Source organism: Mus musculus, chromosome 4 (assembly GCF_000001635.26).
Source record: "Mus musculus strain C57BL/6J chromosome 4, GRCm38.p6 C57BL/6J".
NCBI classification, from domain to species: Eukaryota; Metazoa; Chordata; class Mammalia; order Rodentia; family Muridae; genus Mus; species Mus musculus.
In genome coordinates this window covers 151084488-151105868 of record NC_000070.6, presented here as the reverse complement: position 1 = coordinate 151105868, position 21381 = coordinate 151084488, and the positions used below count along the sequence as shown (strand labels likewise).

Sequence of the window (21381 nt, the reverse complement as noted above, 5' to 3'; positions counted from 1 at the left end):
TGGGGAAACTATTGAAATGAGTAAACAACGCTATAAAATCTTACGCACTTCCTAGGGGTTGACCATAAACTCTACTTAAGGCTGTCTAACAATTGTAGACTAAATCAACCTGTGGGTAATTTTATCTTTCTTACTCTTTTAAGATATGTATTTCACATAAGGTCAGACAGCCATCAAGTAATTTTAAATAAAAGTGGGAGAAATCTAGATGATATGTATTAAGTTACATTGATGGTCACGTGTTAAATCAGCCACATTTAGGAAGTGCTTATTAGCTTACTACGTGACACAGATGGGTGTTGTCACCTTGTGTGATGGAGGGGGTCTTGGTGCTCAGATCTGCAGAGATCTGTATGAACAGGCTCACCTTCAGCAAAGCACCCGAAAGCCCAGAAGCCAGATGACTTCTTGCTGTTCCCCACTGCTCTTACACTTGGGTTACCACACAGTAGGCATCTCTGCTCTTACACTTGGGTTACCACACAGTAGGCATCTCTGCTCTTACACTTGGGTTACCACACAGTAGGCATCTCGCATCTCTGCTCTTACATTTGAGCGACCACACAGTAGGCAGACAGGATGCTTTTGCGGTCTGGAAAGTCACTCTTTAAAACTGACAAGATAGCTTATAAACAGTGGCCTTCACAAAAAAAAAAAAAAAAAAAAATGCAGGCGTGGAAGGGGTTCGTTCTTTGATCTTTCTTAATGCTTCATTTTTAGAAAAATCCTTCTTATGAATTAACCAAAATTTTGGCAGTATGGTATCTTTTCTTTGTTTAATTTTGCATTGTTGTCTAAGGCAAGCATAGTAGACAAAGCATGTGGAGAGATGGACCCACCTGTTCTGAAGCATCTACTGTATACAGGGTTCCAAGCAACTTGTAACAGAGGAGAACTAAGTTGTAGAAAGTAAATACAGGGAGAGCAGATGTTTATAGTAATTAAACTGCTGATAGGCTTAACATTTTTTGTATTGTGGGAAGCAAGTGTAAATATATAGGGTGTTCCATTATTTTAAACTAAGACTTGTTAACATCTTTGTTAACAGCCGTGTCCTCTGTCCGTTTTATCCCAACCCCGTTACCACCACCATCCAGGTCTATGACTTGCTGTTGAATAGGGATCTAGTATTGCAGCCACTCGGGAAGCTTCCATACGTCAACTCTCCATGTTAAATTCTGTCCACATATTCTCCGAGCTTGGCTCAGCCCCCTCCTCACTAACCTGACCTTTTCCAGCATCTGGATTAGAGAAGTGGCTGGTGACTGTGCGAGGGGTGGCTACCGCTCCCTTCCCTTTCCCTCCCTGCCATGATAGGGTCTAGGTGGTAAAGCTTGATGCCCACCAAGAAAGATATCTTTCAGCCTTACGCTTCTCAGCAAACAGTGCCGGGATCTTGACGTGAAAATATTCTTTAAGCTTGAAACCAACATGATCCTATTTATACATTAGGTCTGTTCTTGTCTCTTGGCAGTCTAGACACAGACGTCACATGATCTCCCACTGAGGTCGGTTCAAGGTCTCCACTGGATGTGAATCCTTCTTAAGTGGTCTCGAGGAGGCCCTAAAAACCTGGACACTGTACCCATGGAGAGTGGCTTAGGTCAGACATGTGGATCATCTTCCCAGGTTTCTTAGGGTTGGCGGGGGAGCTTGCTGTCCAGGAATGTGTATAGGCGACAGCTGTCTCGTGTCATATCATACAGTAAGATGGGTACTGCGGTTGTATCTTCACTTTGCCACTAACTGAACTAGTAGGGACTGCCTTACACCCCTGCGTCTCCATCCCTTACCTAGCTAGCTCCCGAAGCTGTAAGGGTTCAGGAAGTCCGTTTGGTGGGTCAGCACCACCAATGATTAAAATCAAAGCACGGTGCACATGGGAAGTGCCTTTGCTTCAGGTATCTGTGAGTCTGTCTGCTTGCCTGTCGGCCTGTCTGCCTCGTGGCTTCTGTTGCTGTCGGCCACGGTATGAGTCAGAAGGTAGTTCCTAGGCCACCTTTTCAGATCTAGTGGTATGTTGTGATTCTGCTCTGTGGGGTGTGTCTTTGTGCCACAGCATTCGGCTGTAACTCGAGGCTTGAAGAGTTAAGATTCTTCGAGATATAAATTCGATGACAGATGGTCTGCAGCTAGGCCAGAGCACAGTCTGCCTTTGCCATCTTTTTGATTTCTGTGGATAATGAGCATCAAGTTGTGCTCTGCATAAGCACGGCAGCTTGTTTCTGCCAGCATTTATCCGGTTTTCTAGAGAAAATTATAGCAACGTAAGGGTAGTACTAAAATATGGTTAGTAATAGGGAATATTTTTACTTATAAGTGAAAAATAGAACTTCCCTGATATTTAGCAAAAAGACCATCATTTTACAGTCTTCTCATACCTTTTTTTAAAAAAATTAAACTTTACTTTATGTGTATAAATGTTTTGCCTGTGTGCATGATGTATATGTAGGCCCAGTGCCCAGTAGACGCTAAAAGGCATCAGGTCCATAGGATTGGGGTTCCAGCCAGTCATGAGCTGCCCTGTAACTGGGAATCTAACCTGGGTCCTCTGGAAGAGCAGCCAGGGCTCGTAACTGATTAGCCATCACTTCAACCCTTCCTTTTAGAATTAAAAGAAGGAACCTTAAAGGAGAGTCTGCTGTTGTATATGGGCGAGCGTCCCTGCCTGTTGTGACACAGGTGTAGAACATTATGAAGTCAGTTTTCTTGACCAATCTTTATGTGGTTTCTAGGCATGGAGCTGGCATCTCCGGGGTGGCAGGGAAAACACCTTTCCTCACAGAGCCATCCCACCAGCCCCACCACGCATCTTTCTTTTAGCTGCAAATGACAAAATTCTCTCCCTTGAACCAGATTCTGTAGAAAGGAAGTCCCTGAGTCATAGTGAGAGCAGGTTGGGCATTTTCTTCAGGGACGCTGGTTCTGGGTACCCATAAGGAATCTGTCTTCTTCTTTAGTCTCAGGCAGGTATCCCTGAAGCAGCCTGCTGCTCAGAGCGCCGGTTTTACACCCCACCAGTTTAGCAAACTTGTCTGGAAAGACAGACTGACCTTTGCATTTCCCGAAATGTCCCTTATTAGCACAGATGAGCCACTTTCTGGATTCTGGCCCAGCTGGAATCAAGCGTCCAGTCTTTGTCCACTAACCCCTGGAGTCATGTGCCAGTACCCCCTTAAGTACAGGGCAAGAGTAGTTTTTAGTCTGGGCTGCTGGGACGTCATACCCTCGGCAGGCAGTTTATGAACGTAGTGGTTGCCAAAGTTCTGGAAGCGGGAAGGCCCAGGTCAAGGTGTCCACGCACGTGGTTGTTCTCCAGGGTGCTGTTGCCAGCCAACCATGTCCTTGTGTTACAAAAGAACAGGATGGTTCCCTGGGGTCCCTTAAAAGGGCAGTTGTCCTGTTCATAAGTATGCCACCATGACCTGACTACCCACCAGAGACCCTGTCTCCTCAGGTTACAGAATTTGGATGTGTGGCTTTGAAGAAGGCTCAGAAACACTGTGTGCCCCCAGAGATGTTGTCAGAGGAAGGGAGGTCAGGTGGGCATACCGCGTGGGAACTGACACTTGCGATCCTTACACCAAACTGTCACTCAGAAACCACAGAAACTCAGCAGTAAAGCCCCGTTCTGTGTTCTCGCTCCTGTCCCATTTTAAAAGAGGAGACACCAGAGCTCATTGCCGTTTATCGACTCCTCAGTGGTTGCTGACCAATGGTTCTGAGGACTGTTTCCAGAAAATACAATTTGGCTTCATAACATCACACGCTTGTGGTTTGGACTCCCCAACAAAGATTGTATTTAAGTATCTTGCCGTCCTTTCTCGTGAAAGAAACCATTGATTGTACGCTGGCCAGAATCAATGCCCTTGGCTCTTGAATGTGCGAAAGGTGTTTTGGTTCCTACTTTAAAAAACCAGGGAGAGCAAGCTGTGATAAAGCCCCATCCTCAAGGCAATCCAGAGAGAAGTGGGGCAGCGAGCAGCAGGAGCAGCAGCGTGTGTGTGTGTGTGTGTGTGTGTGTGCGCGCGCGCGCGTGTGCGTGTGCATGTGCCTGTGTGTGCATGTGTGCTCGTGTGCACTCTCATGCCTCCTGGTGCAAGCATGGTGCAGAGAGACCGATCTGAAGAGCGGGACTGGTTTTTAATTTCAAAACCTACCCCCAGTTACTGCACTTCCTGCAACAAGGCTGTACCATCTAGAGTCCCCAAAGGGTCGCCAACAGGGAATCAAGTGTTTAAAATCTATGACTACGTGAGACATTTTTTTTTTTAAAGCTTACAGACCTATCAGTAATACTTCACAGTGGTAGGCCCCTGGGCTAACCTGACAGCAAAACCCTTTAAGCCTGCAATAAGTAGTTTATTATTTTACATTTGCAGGGGAAACAAGCAACAGAAACACAGCCCGGCCAGGCACTGTATATGATCAAGCACTGCACTGTGTAGCTTACAGCTTACAGCAGCATGTTACCTACACTGACAGTGTGTTCCCAAGCCAGGGAGAGAGTGAACCTCACATCACAAAACAGCGATGCTTGGGCCAAACATTTACAGTTTAGAAATGGGAACAGTTTTGGGTGAGGATTCTTGTACAGAACTCAAAATGATGCTCTAAAATAGGAAAAACCTCGTACTCCCCCCACTTTTTAAAAAAGATTTATTTTATGTATGTGAGTACACTCTCACTGTGTTCCGACACACCAGAAGACGGCATCAGATCTCATTACAGGTGGTTATGAGCCACCATAAAGGTTCTTATTAGTACCTATGGAAGACATTTCTTTCAGAGTGCGTGTGTGCGCGTGAACACTGTGCCTGTGGATTTCTGTGTATTGTGTGTGTATATGTATAAGTTGTGCCAGCGAGTGCATTGCCTACAGAGGCCACAAGCACCCAGTGGAGTGAGCTTGTGAGCCGCCCAGTGGGGTCCTGGGAACCAAACTGTATCTTCTGAAAGAGCAGTAGCTCTCAGCCGGTGAGCCATCCCTCCAGTCCCTCTTCAGATCTTGATACAAGGGATGGCCACGCCTGTAGGCACCTGACAGGTCGCGATCCCGAAACCAGCGGCCTCTGCTTCACCTGGTCTGCTGAGTGAAGCCAAGGACTCCCTTCTACCCTTGGAGCACCGGGTGCCGTTCTCTGTGTGCGTGCTTGAGCTGAGCAGTTTCCTTTCTTGAGTCTTGATTTCCCTCATCTAATGTGTCACTTGTGTGCATTCCCACCCACCGCCTCAAACAGATGTAGCTTCTAGGATTGCCACCCGCTAAGCAAGGGCAAGGAGGGGACTAAATGAACTCGGAGGAATAGACTGGGACAGAGAGGGGAAGGAGGGAGAAAGGGACTGTGGAGTAAGGGCTGGCAGTAGAGGCTTTCCACGCTGGTCTCCATGGCTGCCTGAGTTCATCATTAACCTTCTGTTCTTTTTTTTTTTTTTAAAGATTTATTTATTTATTTATTTGCGTACACACCAGAAAGAACATTGGATCCCATTCCAGATGGTTGTGAGCCACCATGTGGTTGCTGGGAATTGAACTCAGGACCTCTGAAAGAATAGTCAGTGCTCTTAACCTCTGAGCCATCCCCTTGGTTCATTGTTGAACTGTTCCGCACACCTTTAGAACTGTACTCTGAATGGAGTGGTTTAGGAAGTCCGCTCTGGGCGCTTGTACGGCGGTAGCAGGCTAGGGCTGCCCCACACGTGCTTGGAGTCAAGCTTTGCAGCACTGTAGTGGACACTGGCTGCTTTGGCTCTTCTGCCTCACCCAGAAGGCCAGGCCCCACCCCGATGGAGTAGGGTTCAGACCTGGCCTAGGGTGTGAGTGCTAAGTACCACAGTCTCCACATGGAGTGAGTAGTGTGCAGACGTGGATTTTTCCTTGTTCCCGTGCAGCAGATGGAGCCCAGGACAAAACAACCATCTTGGAAAGATGCTGAGGACCACGCACTTCCTAAAACTATTTGTTCTTCACAAAATCTCTCAAGAACCTCGCAGAATTTAACAAAATGTGTATCCCTTTATCAGAAAGACCTGTGCTGTGATGGATTATAAAATACTGTCTTTGCGTCTTTTATCTTGTTGAGACTTACATGTGATCTGGCCACCATTTTAGGGATTATGGCTGTTTATTTCTAAATTATTTTAATTGAGTTATCTAAAGGTACTTTGCTTATATTTACCCCAGAGTTTATACCATTGCAAAAAAAAAAAAAAAAGTACGGTTATTAGATGTCCAAGTTGCGGGATAGAAGTATGCCATCATAGAACTCTGCTGTAAAAAATAAAAGGCTCAGCTGGCACGTGTCTTTAATCTCAGCACTTGTGAGGCAGAGATGAGGGGAGTCTCTGTGAGTTCAATGTCAGACCGACTAGCCACCACTACACAGTAAGACCCTGTCCTAAAATAAATAAAGATACTCGCTTTTGAATTACCTTGAACTTCAACATTCTCACAAGCTAGCAAGTCATCAGAGTGCGACTGTGCAGGTGGCACCCTACAGCCATCTCTGAGAGCCAAGGTTTGCCGAATGCAGGCCCGGGAGAGTGCATAGAGATTGAGTCTGGAACCTGCTGGGGAATTCTTCCAATCAGTGTGTGGCATGCATGGTTTCTCAGATGCTGAAAACCACCAGGAACGAGGGACTAAGTATCTGTGAGTAGAAGTCCTAACTGGAAGTAGCCAGGGTTCTCTGACTCCTTTTCCCAGGTGCCCTGCAAAACAGCCTTTCTTTTGTTACTAAGTTTCCATCTCTGCCTCCTGCAGCCTCCTTCCTAACCTTGCAAGGCACGGTTTCTAAGGGGAAACACTAAAGATTATATAACATAGTCTTGGCAAGTTGTCTTGTGTGTTTCAGAAGCCGGGTCTTTAATATCTCTTCAGTGAGATAGATAAAAGACATCTGTGCCAGATGAAGAACGGGAAGTGGGAGGGGCATGTGTGGCACGTGTGCCTGTAACCCCTGCATCTGGAGGTGGAGGTAGAAGAATAAGGAGGTTGATGGTCCATCTTGGCTAAATAGTGAGTTTGAGGTACATGACAGCCAGGATCAAACAAATAAAACAAAAGCAAGAAATTGGTTTTAATAACTTGGTTAGAAAAAACAAGCCACCATAGAAACGGCAGTAGCTTGTTACTGCTGTCACATCTTACCTTTCAGATGGGGGAAATCACTTATGTGCCAGATATTTCTCAGTGTGTATTTCCCTCCCTCCCTTTTTTTTTTTTTTCTTTTTTAACTCAGGGACTTTACATAGCCCTGGCACTTACTGGGTAAACCAGGCTGGCCTTAACCTCCCAGGGGTCCACCTGCTTCTGCCTCCCCAGCACTGAGACTAAAGGTGTGCACCCACCATGCCCGGCTCAGCGTGTCTCTGTATGTTGAGAAGCTGTGTTGGGCTGTGGGGGATATAACCTGGTGGCCTATGTTTTGTGCATCAGACTATATTCTCTTCAGCCAGAGGCTGAGTTCGCATGTTTTAGACCCTTTTTGGTTAACAAAGCTTGAGCTGTCTTGGTTATTACAGCTCTATAGCCCTAGTTCAGGTACAATGTGAGTCTCTTCCTGTCCCTCTTCCCCAGACTCTTCCCCAAGGATTTTAAGTGGCTTTCGCTAACACCGATAACCGTGGAACTACAACCTGTCTTCACTTGAGTACCCTGTTCATGCCTCTGACAGTCCTGCCGGCTTTGCTTCTCAGTCCTCAAGTATTAGGGGTTTTGCTCTGAATTTCCTTCGTACAAATCAGTTAGCTTTCCTCCCACCCTCATGTCTTCCTGTCTGCCCTCCAGGTCCCAGGCTAGCACTCTGGCTTTGAAAAACCTCCAGCTTTGGCATAATCCAATCCCCCTGTGTCTGTCTGATGTCTCCTTTTCTGTTTATCATATTTCTTTTATTAACATATACTCTACTCATTGTCTGAAATTATGGGCTTCATTGTGTATTGCATTTTCTCAGTGACCTGTAATCGTTGAGGCCACCCATGGATTTGACTGCCTTTTGGAAAGTTCATGTACTTAAAGGGGCACTGAATGAAGTGGGCACTGACCTTGGCCGGAGCCCTATTCTCTTTGGTTCTAATTCACTGCCTTGACTCTCAGGTGGATCCGTCCTTTATTGACAGCAAGGTCAGTTCTTGCAGTACCTTGGGGCTCTTTCCTACTTAATGCTCTGCAGGGACAGCCGAGCTCCGTGGGCACCCCATGAAACCTTGGAGGGGAGGATCCCTGGAGAATAAGCGTGCCGCTGCTCCTCTTGCGCCTCTGGCTCTCTTATTGGACGACTGCAGGTGGGAGAGAACGGGAGAGAATCATTAAGTTAGCACTGCTCCTCTTTGCTGCCACACCAGCCAGTTGGCTTTGTTCGGCAGCCTCTCGGAAGAGTCTTTGGGCATTCCTAAGACTCTCGGTCAGAGTTGTGTGGAACAAAGACACAGAGGAGAAACTGGAGCGCCAAAGCCACGCAGATGGAAGCAAGTGGGGGAGAAACCCTCACTAGGACAGGAGTTCCAGAGTTCTGGTCGGTAGAGTTGGAGGGCTTTTCAAAAGTGGAGTGTGGCAGGCTTTTTCCTAAGGCTAAATTTAGCAGTTGCTTTGGAAAATCGGAGTGGTACAGTGTGTGCCTTATCGTGGTCCGGCCTCCCCTTCCCTCCGCACTTGGACATCTTACGTGGCTTGTCAAGGAGCAGCAGCCTAATGGACTCCGGTGGCCCCGTGTATTCTGGGAAGGAATGAAGTGACTTCATGTCCCCATCTTTCCGAGCTTCCTGAAACATTTAGGAGGTTTCCTAAGCAGCAATTACAGTTCTTCACAGAAATAGTCACAGCCATACCTCCTCCTGCCTGGTCAGCCCTTGCTGCTGCTGAAGCCAAAGGCTGTAAATGGAACGAGAGACGGCTTCTCGTCCCCCGTCCAAATAGCAACAGGAGGCACATGTGCACTTGAGACACAAATAGCGTGTTTTAAAATAGCAGATGGTATTTGATGGTTGCCCCTTCATTCATTTACCTGCCAAGGCAAACTTTCTCCCACTCTGGCAACAAGACTCTAAGTGGCTCAGCGTGTATGACACGCCTTTCTGCCTGGGCCTCGCATCTGCAGCTATCCGTGCCCAAGCATGCATCTGAGGTGGTCCTAGGAAAATATTTCTTTTGTTTCACATCATGAAAAGTTCGTGTTGACACAGCAAGTTCACCTGACGGACTTGTTTAACACTTCGGTAACTTATCACAGGCTCTACCTTGGGTGCCGGTGAGCTCCGCGCTGGTCGTTTGCAGAGCCCATTTCCCAAGTGCAAAGGGGGGCACCTGACAGTTAGGGGTCAGTGATATTTTTAGTGTGCAGCACCAGTGGCTGCAGAAAAGTGACATTGCTCTGCTAGGAAATTCCAGCTTGTGTCTGTGAGGACGTCACATGGTAGGGTCTTGCTTCCAGGCCTCTGGGCCAGCACTGTGTAGTGACATCATCTCTTTACCTGAGCTGGGAAAAAAGAAAAAAAAAAAACAAAAAACAAAACAAAACGAAGGCTGGATGCCAGGAAAACACAGCGTTTTTTTTTTTTTTCATCTGCCTTCCAAGTCAGCTCCGCTGCGTTTTGACCATTTCATCCAATCCCTCTCCGCCCACTGAAGGAAGCAGTAAGAACTGCTGGTTGGTGCATAGATCCACTGTGGCAGGGAAATCTGCTGAGTCCTTGGCCCGTCGGTAAATGACCTCATCAATAACTTGGCTCCCAGGTGCTTAAATTAGAAAAGAGTACTCCTTCCACCGAGCTCTCGCTCCGCCTTTGCCAGAGTCCTGCGTCCCGAAAGCCCATAGTCTTGCCAGTAGTGGGATGGCGTATAGGAAAGTAAGTGTGTACTGTTGGCTGAGGTTTTTCTCTTAAGACAGAGGGCAAGACCGGGAAGGGCACCTGGGCTCAGTGGAAAGAACAACACTTTGGATTCTAGCCTGTGTTCTGATCTCCGTCCTGATCTTAAACAGCCTGAGCTTGGCTAAGTAAGCCATGGCTTTCTCCTCTCTAAGTGAAGAGGGGAACCCTTCAGTTGTTGGGTATATGGGACTTAGAAGGGAGGTGTCCCTGGCTTCTGGAGGTGATCCACTTAGCTCAGCCAGCCCTGTTATTGCCCCATCTTGAAAGTGCTAGCTGAGCTTACAGAGCATCAGAAGTTCACAGGTAGACTGGGAAAAGGGCGACATTAGCTAAGGCCCAGAGGCATGGAAAATTCCTATGTTTGGAGGACAGTGAATTGAGGGGGGAGGGGAGCACCAGAAAACAGAGGAGTGAGCTGGAACAGTTGTTGCAGAGTGTGCTACAGTATAGCAAAAGGTTTAATTCCACAGTACAGGTTCTGGGAGAATGATTTAACTTAAACATTTTTTTTAGATACATTTTGAGTATTTTGCCTGCATATAAGTGCGTCATGTGAATGCAATACTTGTGATGGCCAGAAGAGGGCGCTATATCTGTTGACACTAGCTCAGACAGCATGGTCAGCCATCCAAGGAGAGGGGATGTGGGGTCAATGACCAAACTAAAGCTGGCACACACTCACACACTTTGTGGATAAAGCAAGATCTAACCACTTTGTTTTTTCCCTTAGCCCCTAAGACAAAATTCTCTATGTTAGACAAGGATTGCCTCATAGCCATGTTACATATTCTCTAAAAACAATCACCACAAAATCACATAGTCTTCAAAAACATTAAAATTATTACACAGGAGAATTACAACAGGATTATGGCGGATGCGTTCTTCTTTCGAAACTCATACCTAACTACACATTTCCTGTCTGTCTTTTCTCTGCACGGGTTCATTGTAACCCCAAAGCAATAATTCTTTTTGCCATTTATTAACCAAGTTTAAGCGAGGCACTCTATAGTAGCAAGTTTTTCCCTACGCTTAGCTGATGACAGTTTGAATTTATCAAGAAACAAATCATCTGTCTTACATCTTGTTTCTGGCGTCTTGTTTAGCTAAACTGGCTAATCACCTGTTCTCTATTCTCATACTCAGAAATACTTATTCTTTATCCATAACCCTATCTTTTCATGGCGCACACTGAAACCAGTGACTACATCCCTAGATCACAAGCTCCAGGAACTCAGGCCCTATCTGGAAGGAAGTGTTTCCTTTGATCATTAACTTGTTACTTTCTCTTCCTAGTACAGTTACAAGCTTGTAAGGCATGGAAGCTCACTGCATGCCTTCTCTAACTTCTGCAGCCCTCGCTGTTCTACAAGGGAGGGGGCACGTTCTGCTCCTCATTCTAATAACTATATCTTTCTGTCAGAACAATCTAAACCGTCTTCTTAAACTTTCTGTCAGCTCCCCTAACTCCCCAAAAAGACGAAACCAGGAATTCATCTAAACAGCATCATATCGAGAAAGTTCATCTTCGTTTTGATCTACAGGAAATTGCCCAAGAGAGTGGGCGGTCTCCCAGGAAGCAGTCACACCAGACTATGGGCAGTGAGGGTCTCCCCACACTCAATTCCACCATGCCAGATTCAGGAGGCAGATAGCAAGGACAGATGTGAGAAGGCACAGCAACTGCAAGATGTTATACAGGGTCTGTGCCTCTCCAAGCTACCTCCATTGCAACTGTGCAAAACAGTGTACTGTCTCCAGGAAGCTCACCCGCCCACTGTAGTCTCTCCTGCATGGCATCTGCCACAGAGCTCTGGAACTGGAGTTACTCATGGTTCTGAGCCATCGTGTGGGTGCTGGGAACTAAACGTGAGTCCTGTGTAAGAGCAACAAGTACTCCTAGTGGCTGAGCCAGTTTTTATGTGCACTGGGGTTCTGTCTGCATACATGTTTATGAATTGCTTGTATCTGATCCCCAATGAGACCAGAAGAATGGGTTGGGTCCCCTGAGACTCGCAGTACGGACAACTGTGAGCTGCCATGTGGGTGCTGAGAACTGAAACCCAGGTCCTCTGGAAGAGCAGCCAGTGCTTGTAACTGCTGAGCCATCTCTCCAGGTCCAGGCCCTGATATTTTAAATCTCTGGATCTCAGGTCAGAAACCATTCAGTAGAACTATGAACATTAATTGAGTTCTAAAGCTTAAAATAGGATGTCCAACACCAGGAGCAAGCAGTGGTGCAGCAGGCTCGGGGTCTCTTGGCATAGCCTCCCTCTCATCGATAGCAGATGCTCAGGCCCCTGGATGTCTCCACTTCCAGCAGCAGAGTCCATGTTTTCTAAACTTAGAACAGTCTGTGGATGTCTGACTTCTTGAAAATTTTTCTCTAAGCCTTTGGTACAGCTTAGGAACTTTAAAGATAAAGGAATATTTTCAGTGAATATTTCCAGTGAATCCCTTTGAGAGTTAAGAATTCCTATCAGAGAGACAGAGAAGTCCCCTGATTGGCTGTGTGGTGCTTTGCATGATGGGAAAGGCTGCCATCAGATAAGTCAAGCCCTAACTATCTGTTCTTGTTTGTTGTTTTATGGTTTTCTGAAAGTGGGTCTTACTGTGTAGATCTGGCTGGCCTGGAACTCACCACGTAGGCCAGGCTGGGTTTGAACTCAGATCTACCTGCCTCTGCCACCTGAGCTCTGGGTTCAAAGGTGGTGCTACCACACGCAGCTTCAACAAGCCGTTCTTGATTCTTGGGCAGTGATTGGTTGTGTGGTGTTTTCTTTCTGATCTTTGCAACCACCAAGTTATCCATGACAATGAGTGGTTTCCTTTATACTTACATTTTTCAATATTGTTGGAAATTTAGGATCTGGGGTGAGAATGGCCAGGCATGTGACTGTACCAGCCTTTTGTGTGCCTACCGGGTTCTAGCTCCTCTTTTGCAGTCTGACGTATCACTGGGTAGTCTTTGCAGCGTGTCTCCTGTTGCCAGTGCCATGTCTAGGAAACTCTTGTTTCTTTTCACAAATGAACATTGTAAAGTTCTTTTCCGCTGTTAATACGGAGTCATGTTTATTTTAACATACGACAGATGGATTGCTGTGGTTGCATGTGTCTGTATACATACAAGTGTGTACTAGCTCTGTGCACTGATGGAGCCTCGAAGCAGTGACCCAGCATCAGGGAGTGTACACAGCACCCAAGTCCTGGTTCCTAAACACCATCCTCCAGTGAAAGGAGCAGGGTTCCACGTCTCACTGGGGACCATTGCTTCTAAGACTGGGTGACACAGAACTCAGTACTCTTACCTGTGAACACAGACAGGAGTTTTAGTTTCTTGCTTGCAAAGACTGCATGAGAAAAATCCCAACTTAACCAGCCAGTCCAGCAGATCCTGCCCAAACCAAACTGGTCAAGGGTCACAACGTCTATACACCATCCCCGACCCACTGCTACTCTCGTAAGATCCCACGGATGCTATCTAACCAGACGGTCCTAAAGTGGACGATCACCTGCAGAGCAGCCAAGCACGGGGAGGAAAAGGGATGTTCTTTCACAGTGGAAGCAAGCCAGGGCCTGAGCCATGCTCCTTGAAATGTGGTCCCTACTAGCATCCCCGGCATCCCCTTGAGAACTTGTGAGAAATGTAACCGCTGGGCCTCGCCCAGGCCTGTGGGCTCAGAAACCTTAGGAATAGAGCTCAGAAGTCGCTTAAGCCCTCTGAAAATGGGAGTCACCGATGTTAGTCCATTTCCTATGGAGATAATGAAGCCAAGTGCCGCCTCAGTACCAGGGTGCATTGGACTCTGGACATCCCAGAGATACCAGGACCCAAGAATCCTCAGGTCTCCTACACAAAATATTTGCATAGAGCCTGTGTGCACCTTCCCTTGGATTTCACTGTCTCACAGTTGTTTGCTGTATCTAATATAAGGTAAATGCTGTGTCAGTCAGTATGCCGTATCGTTCGGGAATGATGACAAGACATCCACACACGCTCAGTGTGCTCATTTGATGGGATTCAAGCTCTGAATCACTGATAAGACAGCCCTTAGTATTTTGATGTTTTGTTTTTTCTTTGACAGGATCTCACTGTGTAGGCCTGGCTGGCCAAGAACTTGCTATGTAGACTTAGGCTAGCCTCAAACTCACAGAGATCTGCCTGACTTAGCCTCCTGAGTTCTGGGATTACAGGTGTGAACCATCAGGCTTTTTAAATTTTGAAACAGAGTGTTGATAAGTTACCCAGTCTGGCTTTGAACTCTTGATCCTCTTACCTCACACTCAGACTAGGAGCCTAACTGATTCAGCTAGTCTGCTTTGCCCCAGAGATGCCATCTCTGCCTCCCAAGTGCTGGGCCTCGAGACAGGTTACCATATGTACTCTGACCTTCTTGGTGACTGGAAATGTCAAGTTCCCATGCTTGCAGGGCAAGTGCTTCATGGACTGAGCCTCTTCCCATCTCCTCCACCTTCATTTAGAGATACTTTCTATCTTTCAAATAAGCCCATGGATACCCAGGACATGGATACAGAGACAGTTGTTAGAGACTGGATGATTTATAAAGAATAGGTGTTTATTTGGCTCATGAGTCAGAGGCTGGGTATCTTTATGAAGTGCTTCTTGGGGTAGTTTATCGATATATAAGTACTCACTGCATAGCAACAGGGCAGCCTTGTTTCTGAGGATTAAAAGCCAGCGTAGTGTTCAGCCTTTGCAAGTCAGGAGAGTCTGTGTCCTTTCAATCTAGGCCTGGCAGGAGGGACAGGCAGGTGAACACCCTTAGCACAGCATAGTCCAGTGTGCTCCACAGGAAACTGGTGGCTGTGTCCAGGTGGATGTAACCGGGTCTCAGGGCTTTCAGAGCCTCTGTGACTTTGTCTCCTGAGGAGCGGCTCCTCTTGGCTGCTCGGTCCACGGTGCTTGGGGAAAAGTGCAGGGATAAGAAGGAGCTGGGGCCGAGGAGGCTTAGAATTCAGCTACATTGTGTCAGTGAGGTAGCCTACTGCAGGCCCAGAGGTGAATGGAGGTGAAACTGAGCCACCACCGCACTGCGGGAAAGAAGGAGGAACCTTTGCAGTGTCCCAGGCCTGCTGCTTCCTGCTGAGCTGTGACCCAAGGGTGGAGTTCTGTCTTTAGCTGACCTCTGACAGAGGGATAAGTTTTCCTGTACCATTTGGGTTCCTGATATCCAAATGCTGAAGGCCCTCTTCCCCATCTACCCTCCATCCCAGACAGTGTTGGTTCCAAATTACTCACGTGCATAATCCTCAGATGAAATCCTCCAAGATGGCCGAATCAAGTTAGACAGAGATGGGGGGAGGGCTCCCGTTTCACTTGAGTGTGCACGCTTGTTTCTGTTAACGATATTTGTGGAGGCGACCGCCAGACTGGGAAAAGGTCTCCCTCTTGTGTACTTTAGTAAAATAATTGTGTAGTTTAGTAAATTGTGTAGTTTAGTTAAGTAAAATGAATTTGATGGAAAGTTAATATTTAAAGTTTCCAAGGAAGAAGTACGTTTTTTCAGGGCATTTCAAGCCTGTCCCTATCTTTCTCTAATAATTCCTTCCTGGGGCATTTGGCCAGAGAGAGGAGCCATCCTTGTGTGCCGCTGTTTGTAAAGCAGCTGTGCCTGCCTCCTGCATTGAAGAGCTTGGGATGGAGGGGGTACCACCCTGGTGTGTTGTCTCTGCCTTGCACGTGAGCTGCCCCACTTACCAGTCTGGGGTTACCGTGAGGGTTGCAGGGAACCCCGGCCGATCTCCCCTTTCCAGGCTTCTCTGTGACTTGGATGGCCGGGTGTTCTGAATGGAGCTGTGCCTTTCGAAGTTTGGGGGAGAAACATGCTCTCACTGCCTTGAACAAGGTCCTGACGACCGTGTTCACCTTGAGGAGTTGATGTGAAGAACGCTTCCTTAGGACATAGCATATTCTGAGCATGGCCGTGTGTGAACCAGTGGGATTCCCACTGGATTGCTGGGAGTTAGGGGTACTGTGGCTTTATCCTTGCTGTGCAGTTAGCCGACAGGATAGCAGTGTTCCGAGTAGCCCACCTCTCCCTCCTCTCCGGCCCACCCTTCCTCCTCCTTTCACGGCTTGCCTCAGGCTCTTTATTTCTGGCTTGTGTATCTGTTTTTTTCTCTTCACACCCGCCAGACTTAAGGGTCACCTTTCCTGACGTATCTCAGCTCCGTGCCCACGCACTCTGGTCACACACACTCGCTGCCTCGTTTGCACACTCTTGACTGGGCTCCAGCAGCACCATACCTCTTCTGCCCTCCTCAGTGCCGCGGGAACCCCCGGTACCATATTTACCTGTGGCGTTAACATGGCACCGATGACTTTGGTAATGATTTGGGGTCCTCTTACTCCTGTGGCATGTCCGGATTCTTCCTGCGTGTGTGCTTGCACGCAGGATGGGGCATGGATGTGCTGTCTGGTCTTTACTTGGTGGTATAGGTTCATGCTTTCTGAATTTACAGTCCCAGCTCCTGTGGCGATGGCTTGTTGCCTTTGTTAGGTAGGACTGAACCATGGACCTGCCTCTGACTGAGAGTGTTAAACTCTATAAGGGAGCTTACACCCTCCTGCCTCCTTTCTCGAATCTTCCCCCCCCCCCCAACTTATATTACATCATAGCCACTTCCGGTGTCTTCCCTGAGTGGTGGTGGTGTAGTGGTGTGGCTGTGGGGGTGTGTGGGTGTTTTGTCTGATTCCCTCAGGGTTTCTGTGGGGAATTCCACAAACAAATAGTGAGGCAGGAACCCAAAATTGAGGGTTTTGACACAAAGGGAATTTTTTTTCTGGTCCTTCCTCTGTGCACTGTGGGCTTCTGTAAGCATTATGCTCTGGTGTGCGGAGACAGCCTGCCTGCCTTACTGGGGAGACCAGCCTGCCGTAGTCCCTCACTTGGCAGAGCTGCTGACAGTCTTTTGGACACCAGACTCACAAGCTGGCATAGGCCACAGGTCAAATGCTTTCTTCTAGAACTCAGCCTCACGCCTCCTGCTCTGCCCTAGATAACCAGTTCAGGATGTCCATCCTGGAGCGTCTGGAGCAGATGGAAAGGAGGATGGCCGAGATGACCGGCTCCCAGCAGCACAAGCAGGCGAGCGGCGGAGGCGGCAGCGGGAGCGGCAGCGGGAGTGGTGCCGGAGGGGGCCAGGCCCAGGTAGGCCCTGCCGTCCATCGGCGGCAGCTTCTGTTTGCTGTGTTTCATCTGTGCACGAGGCACCTGGTGCCAGTGCCCTCCTTGCTGCTACTGGTGTCATCGTCAAGGACCCTGCATCATCGTGCCCTTGCTCAGTCCGTGTGGTGTGAAAGAGGCCTGGGTGCAGACTGACTAGCCCAGTCTCCAGCTGCCCCTCTTGGTCTCAGAGCTCACTGTGTTCCCTGGCAGTTGGAAGGAGCAGCCAAGGGTTGATGCCCATCTACCAGAACTCCGAATTAAACCAGTCCCTCTCCTTCCGATTCTGTGTCTCATGCCTGTCTGGAGAAATTAGAGCATAATTCAATCTAGCAGTCCTTATGCCTTTTTACAGCCCCCAGAAGATGAACTCAAAAAATGGTGAGGACTGTTGTCCAGTGAGCCACCGCATGGGGTCGATCATCTCTTGCTACACCTTTCCTCTTCTTTTTAAATTTTATTTTCTTCATTTTTGTTTGTGTACATGAGGCACGTGGGGCTCCAGGGGGACAGCTGTGGGGAGTCAGTTCTTTACTAACACTTTGGTTCTGGGATTGGATGCAGGCTGTCAGGCATAGTGACAAGCACGGCTGTCCACTGAGCCATCAGTCCACCAGCCCCACTTGTACTTTCTTCATAGACTGCACAAAGACTGTGTGGAGTGGCCACACAGGGAGATGGCCGAGTATTGCTGTCACACTACTGTTCCTGAAGCTTCTGAGGACATCCCAACTAGGAGCTTCGTTTTGAGAAAGTCTGAGGATAAACTCTTTTAAAACACCCCAAGATGGAAGACTCAGTAGTGTTTCTTGCATCAGCTACCGAGTCCTTCCTTGCCTGAGAGCCACAAGGAAACCCCCTTCCTGTTCTTCACTGTGAAGGATGGATTCCTGTGCAGGATGCCTTTTCTTTCCTCCTCTCTCTTCCACACCCCTCTTTCTGTTTTGTTTTGTTTGCTGTTTTGTTTTGATTTTGTTTGTGAGGTAAGGTCTCCATATAGCCCTGGCTGGGCTGGAACTCACTATATAGACCATGGTGGCCTTGAACTCATTGGAGATTGGCCGCCTTTGCCTCTTCAGGGCTTGGGTCAAGTTGTGTATCACCACCATGCCTGGCAGAATTTCCTCTTTTGTTTGTTTGGAAATCTTGAAAATATGAAACACTAGCAATATTTTAATTTACTTATTTTATGCACATGGGTGTTTTGCCTGAGTGTGTGTGTGTGTGTGTGTGCACACAATGCCTGAAGAGACCAGCAGAGGGCATCAGATTTCTGTGGAGCTGGACTTACACATGTTTGGGTGCAATCATATGGGTGCTAGGAATTGACCCTTGCAAGAGTAACAAGTGCCCTTAACTGCTGAGCCATCTCTCCAGCACCAGTATTTTTTATATTAATAACAGATGAAAGCAAAGCATTAAAAATATCTCAGACTTTCTTTTATGCCTCCCATCTTCAGAAATTGGTGGTCAAGGCCACACTGTTAAGACAAGCCTAGAATGCCTCTACCTCCCAAATACTGATATTAAAAGCCTATATGCCACTATATCCAGCCCAAGATAGCTTTGATTTTTCACCTGATACTAAGTTGTGTAGAGCAAGTAATCTGTATATTGATATGAGGGCCAAATGATAGGTTCCCCTGAAACCCTTTTCACACACGAACATCACATAAAGGGAACAGTTTAGCACACTTTTGAGCTCAGCCATATGGCAGCTGGCCCTCTGTGATCTGATAATAAACGACGGTGTCTACTACTCACGACAGAGACAGGGCCGTTTGTGTTTCATTGGAAACTTTCCCTGCTTAGTCACTGGCTGGTGGTCTCCATGTCTCTGTAAACCTGTCTGCATGGTGTATATAGAGCAGGCTTTCTGCCTGGGCCAAGGTCAGTCTGTTGCATGTTGAGATGGCTCAGCTATCTTTCCTGTAGTGTTTTGACAGCTCTGGTGAAGATGACCCTGCATCGACTGGTCGTCTGCCTTTTTAACTTTCGGAATTTTTTTTTTTTTTTTTAGATTTAAAAATAACATTGAAGACCAGTGTTGTTTCTGTCCTATTTGGATTATGTGGAATTTATTGCCAGAAAATAATGGGCTTTTATAGTAACAACAGAGGTGGGGGTTAGGCTACATGTGCCACTTGGCTAAGCGTGTTGAACAAAGGACTGCTACCCAGGACTCCGCTTGCTGGGTAGCAGCCTTGATTTTTATCCCTCTCTTGTTCCCAGCAAGGAAGGCGTGTGGCCAGCGCTGAGGGTCCTGTGCGCCCTTACGATAAGTAACCCTTACAGTGCATCTTTCAGGGCACACACCTGTACTCATGCACACATTCATAATTTATATATATGTAATTAGAAATAAAATAAAACTGTGTGTGCAAGCCAGAGGGCAGCTTACCGTGTAGGTTCCAGGGGACCAGACCGTGGTCCTCTTGCTTGGCAGCCGGAGCCTTTCCCGCTTGGAGCCATCTTGCCAGCCCCGTCTCCAGTTCTTAATGGTCCTTTAACATGTTTTCTACTGACTGCTGATTGTCGTTTGTCTCGCTTGTGTGGAAGAGGGCCCGGGGCCCTGGATGTGACGTGTACTTTCTCATGACGCAGTGTGCCTCGGGCGCTGGGACCCTGGGGAGCTGCTTCGAGAGCCGTGTGGTTGTCGTGTGTGAGAAGATGATGAGCCGGGCCTGCTGGGCCAAGTCCAAGCATCTGATCCATTCGAAGACCTTCCGCGGGATGACCCTCTTACACCTGGCTGCTGCCCAGGGCTACGCCACCCTGATCCAGACCCTCATCAAATGGCGGTAAGGCCAGGCGCAAAGGCCCCAGCCGTCCCCACCTCTCCGGTTCCTGGGCTTTCCCCGCTGGTGCCCAGGAATCTGCTCGCTCAGTGTGTGTCATGGCCCGTGAGCCAGGGCTTTTTCCCAGGACGGGTCCCTGGAGATTTGTGTGGTCTTGTGCCCTCGACTGCCGAGGGAGACATGAGATGCTAGGCGCTCTGCTTCCTTTGGGCTCTTGTCAAATGGAGTCCAATCTGCCCTTGGAATCTAGAATCCTATTTCTTCACACCAGGGAGGCTTGGTGCCCAGTTTGGTTTCCTTTTCATGGGTTCTGTGTTGTCCTGGTGTTTCCTTTTGCCGTGGGCTACTGTGTGGTAACCTCTGTGCTATCTCCAACAGCACAAAGCATGCAGACAGCATTGATTTGGAACTGGAGGTTGATCCCCTGAATGTGGACCACTTCTCCTGTACTCCTCTGGTAAGGAAGAGGCTTGTTAGCTTGGCAGTGATGGCGCACGCCTTTAATCCCAGAATTCAGGAGGCAGAGGCAGGCAAATCTTTTGAGTTCGAGGCTCAGCCTGGTCTACAGAGCGAGTTCTAGGACAGACAGGGTTATATGGAGAAACTCTATCTTAAAATAAATGGATGGAAGGATGGATGGATGGATGGATGGATGGATAGATGGATGAGGTGGCTTGTTTAGTCCCCTAACCATCTCTCTAAACTGACACAGGAACTCTAGATCCCAATGGGATCTGAGACTGTCACTTAAAAGATGAAACTAAAAACAGAGTGTGATGGTGGTGCAAACTCCTAACGTAAGCTTTCAGGAGATGGAATCAGGAGGTTCACAAGTTCAAGGTCATCCTTGGCTACACAGTTCAAGGCCAGCCTGGGCTGTAATGATACGCTTTCTAAATATAATACAAAGATAAATTCTAATCTGATGTAGGAAAATGAATTTATAGACTCTGGGGGAGTGACAGACATGCACACCATTATTTCTCGTTGGAATCAGATAGCTGTAATGGCACTATTTATCCAGTGGCCCCACAAAGAACACCAACAGACTAGTGTTTCTGCTGCTAGCAACATCAAAAGAGACATCCATTTTTTTGGTCTCCTGTTAAGTTCCTCCATCTGTCTGCCTGGCTTTCAGATGTGGGCCTGTGCCCTGGGGCACTTGGAAGCGGCTGTGGTGCTCTACAAGTGGGACCGCCGGGCCATCTCCATCCCCGACTCTCTGGGACGGCTGCCTTTGGGAATTGCCAGGTCGAGGGGCCACGTGAAGTTAGCAGAGTGTCTGGAACACCTGCAGAGAGATGAGCAGGCCCAGTTGGGACAGGCCTCCCGGATCCACTGTGCCCCAAGCGAAGAGCCAACCACAGACAGCTGGATGGCCCAGTGGCAGAGGGAGGCCATGAGCCCTCCAGAAATACCCAAAGGAGTCACTGTCATTGCGAGCACCAATCCAGGTACAGATTCACAAGGGTTTCATCTCGGAACTTGCCGGCTCCCCATTGGCTGTCTGCAGCTTCCCTTAGAAGAGT

The 21381-nt window shown here is 47.9% G+C and overlaps 2 protein-coding genes and 1 long non-coding RNA gene across 37 annotated transcripts in view; 1 reads left to right on the top strand and 2 right to left on the bottom strand.

Moving 5' to 3' along the window:
- Window positions 1-21381, top strand: part of Camta1 (calmodulin binding transcription activator 1) — an 802246-nt gene that overhangs the window by 755900 nt on the left and 24965 nt on the right. For all 34 annotated transcript variants that reach the window (NM_001081557.3, XM_030253021.1, XM_030253020.1 and 31 more), the window contains 4 exons: window positions 16888-17039; window positions 19659-19855; window positions 20231-20309; window positions 20991-21306. In NM_001081557.3, the coding sequence (NP_001075026.1) occupies window positions 16888-17039; window positions 19659-19855; window positions 20231-20309; window positions 20991-21306 (744 nt within the window). The remainder of the gene's footprint in view (window positions 1-16887; window positions 17040-19658; window positions 19856-20230; window positions 20310-20990; window positions 21307-21381) is intronic.
- Window positions 137-14384, bottom strand: Gm46899. Its single transcript, XR_001784582.2, has 2 exons — window positions 8667-14384; window positions 137-8280 (listed from the first exon to the last, which is right to left on the bottom strand). It is a non-coding gene; the product is annotated as a predicted gene, 46899 (long non-coding RNA).
- Gm13090 (predicted gene 13090) lies at window positions 14398-16888 on the bottom strand. Of its 2 annotated transcripts, NM_001308446.1 has the most exons (4): window positions 16184-16299; window positions 15587-15688; window positions 15128-15284; window positions 14420-14790 (listed from the first exon to the last, which is right to left on the bottom strand). In NM_001308446.1, the coding sequence occupies exons 1-4, from the start codon at window positions 16196-16198 to the stop codon at window positions 14729-14731; spliced, it is 336 nt and encodes a 111-aa protein (NP_001295375.1). In that variant the 5' UTR covers window positions 16199-16299; the 3' UTR covers window positions 14420-14728. The 2 variants fall into 2 exon arrangements, with proteins under 2 accessions (XP_017175396.1, NP_001295375.1); XM_017319907.2 differs by having other exon boundaries at window positions 14398-14790; window positions 15587-16888.

What these genes read in the sequence shown, in the direction of transcription:
- Gm13090 (XM_017319907.2), bottom strand. Translation starts at nt 15,808, where the DNA reads ATGCTCAGAATATGCTATGTCCTAAGGAAGCGTTCTTCACATCAACTC. An exon ending in CTCACGGTAACCCCAGACTG is followed by an intron (nt 15,285 to 15,586) that starts GTAAGTGGGGCA and finishes ATTTTACTAAAG; the next exon opens with TACACAAGAGGGAGACCTTT. An exon ending in TTCATCTGAGGATTATGCAC is followed by an intron (nt 14,791 to 15,127) that starts GTGAGTAATTTG and finishes CTTTTCCCCAAG; the next exon opens with CACCGTGGACCGAGCAGCCA.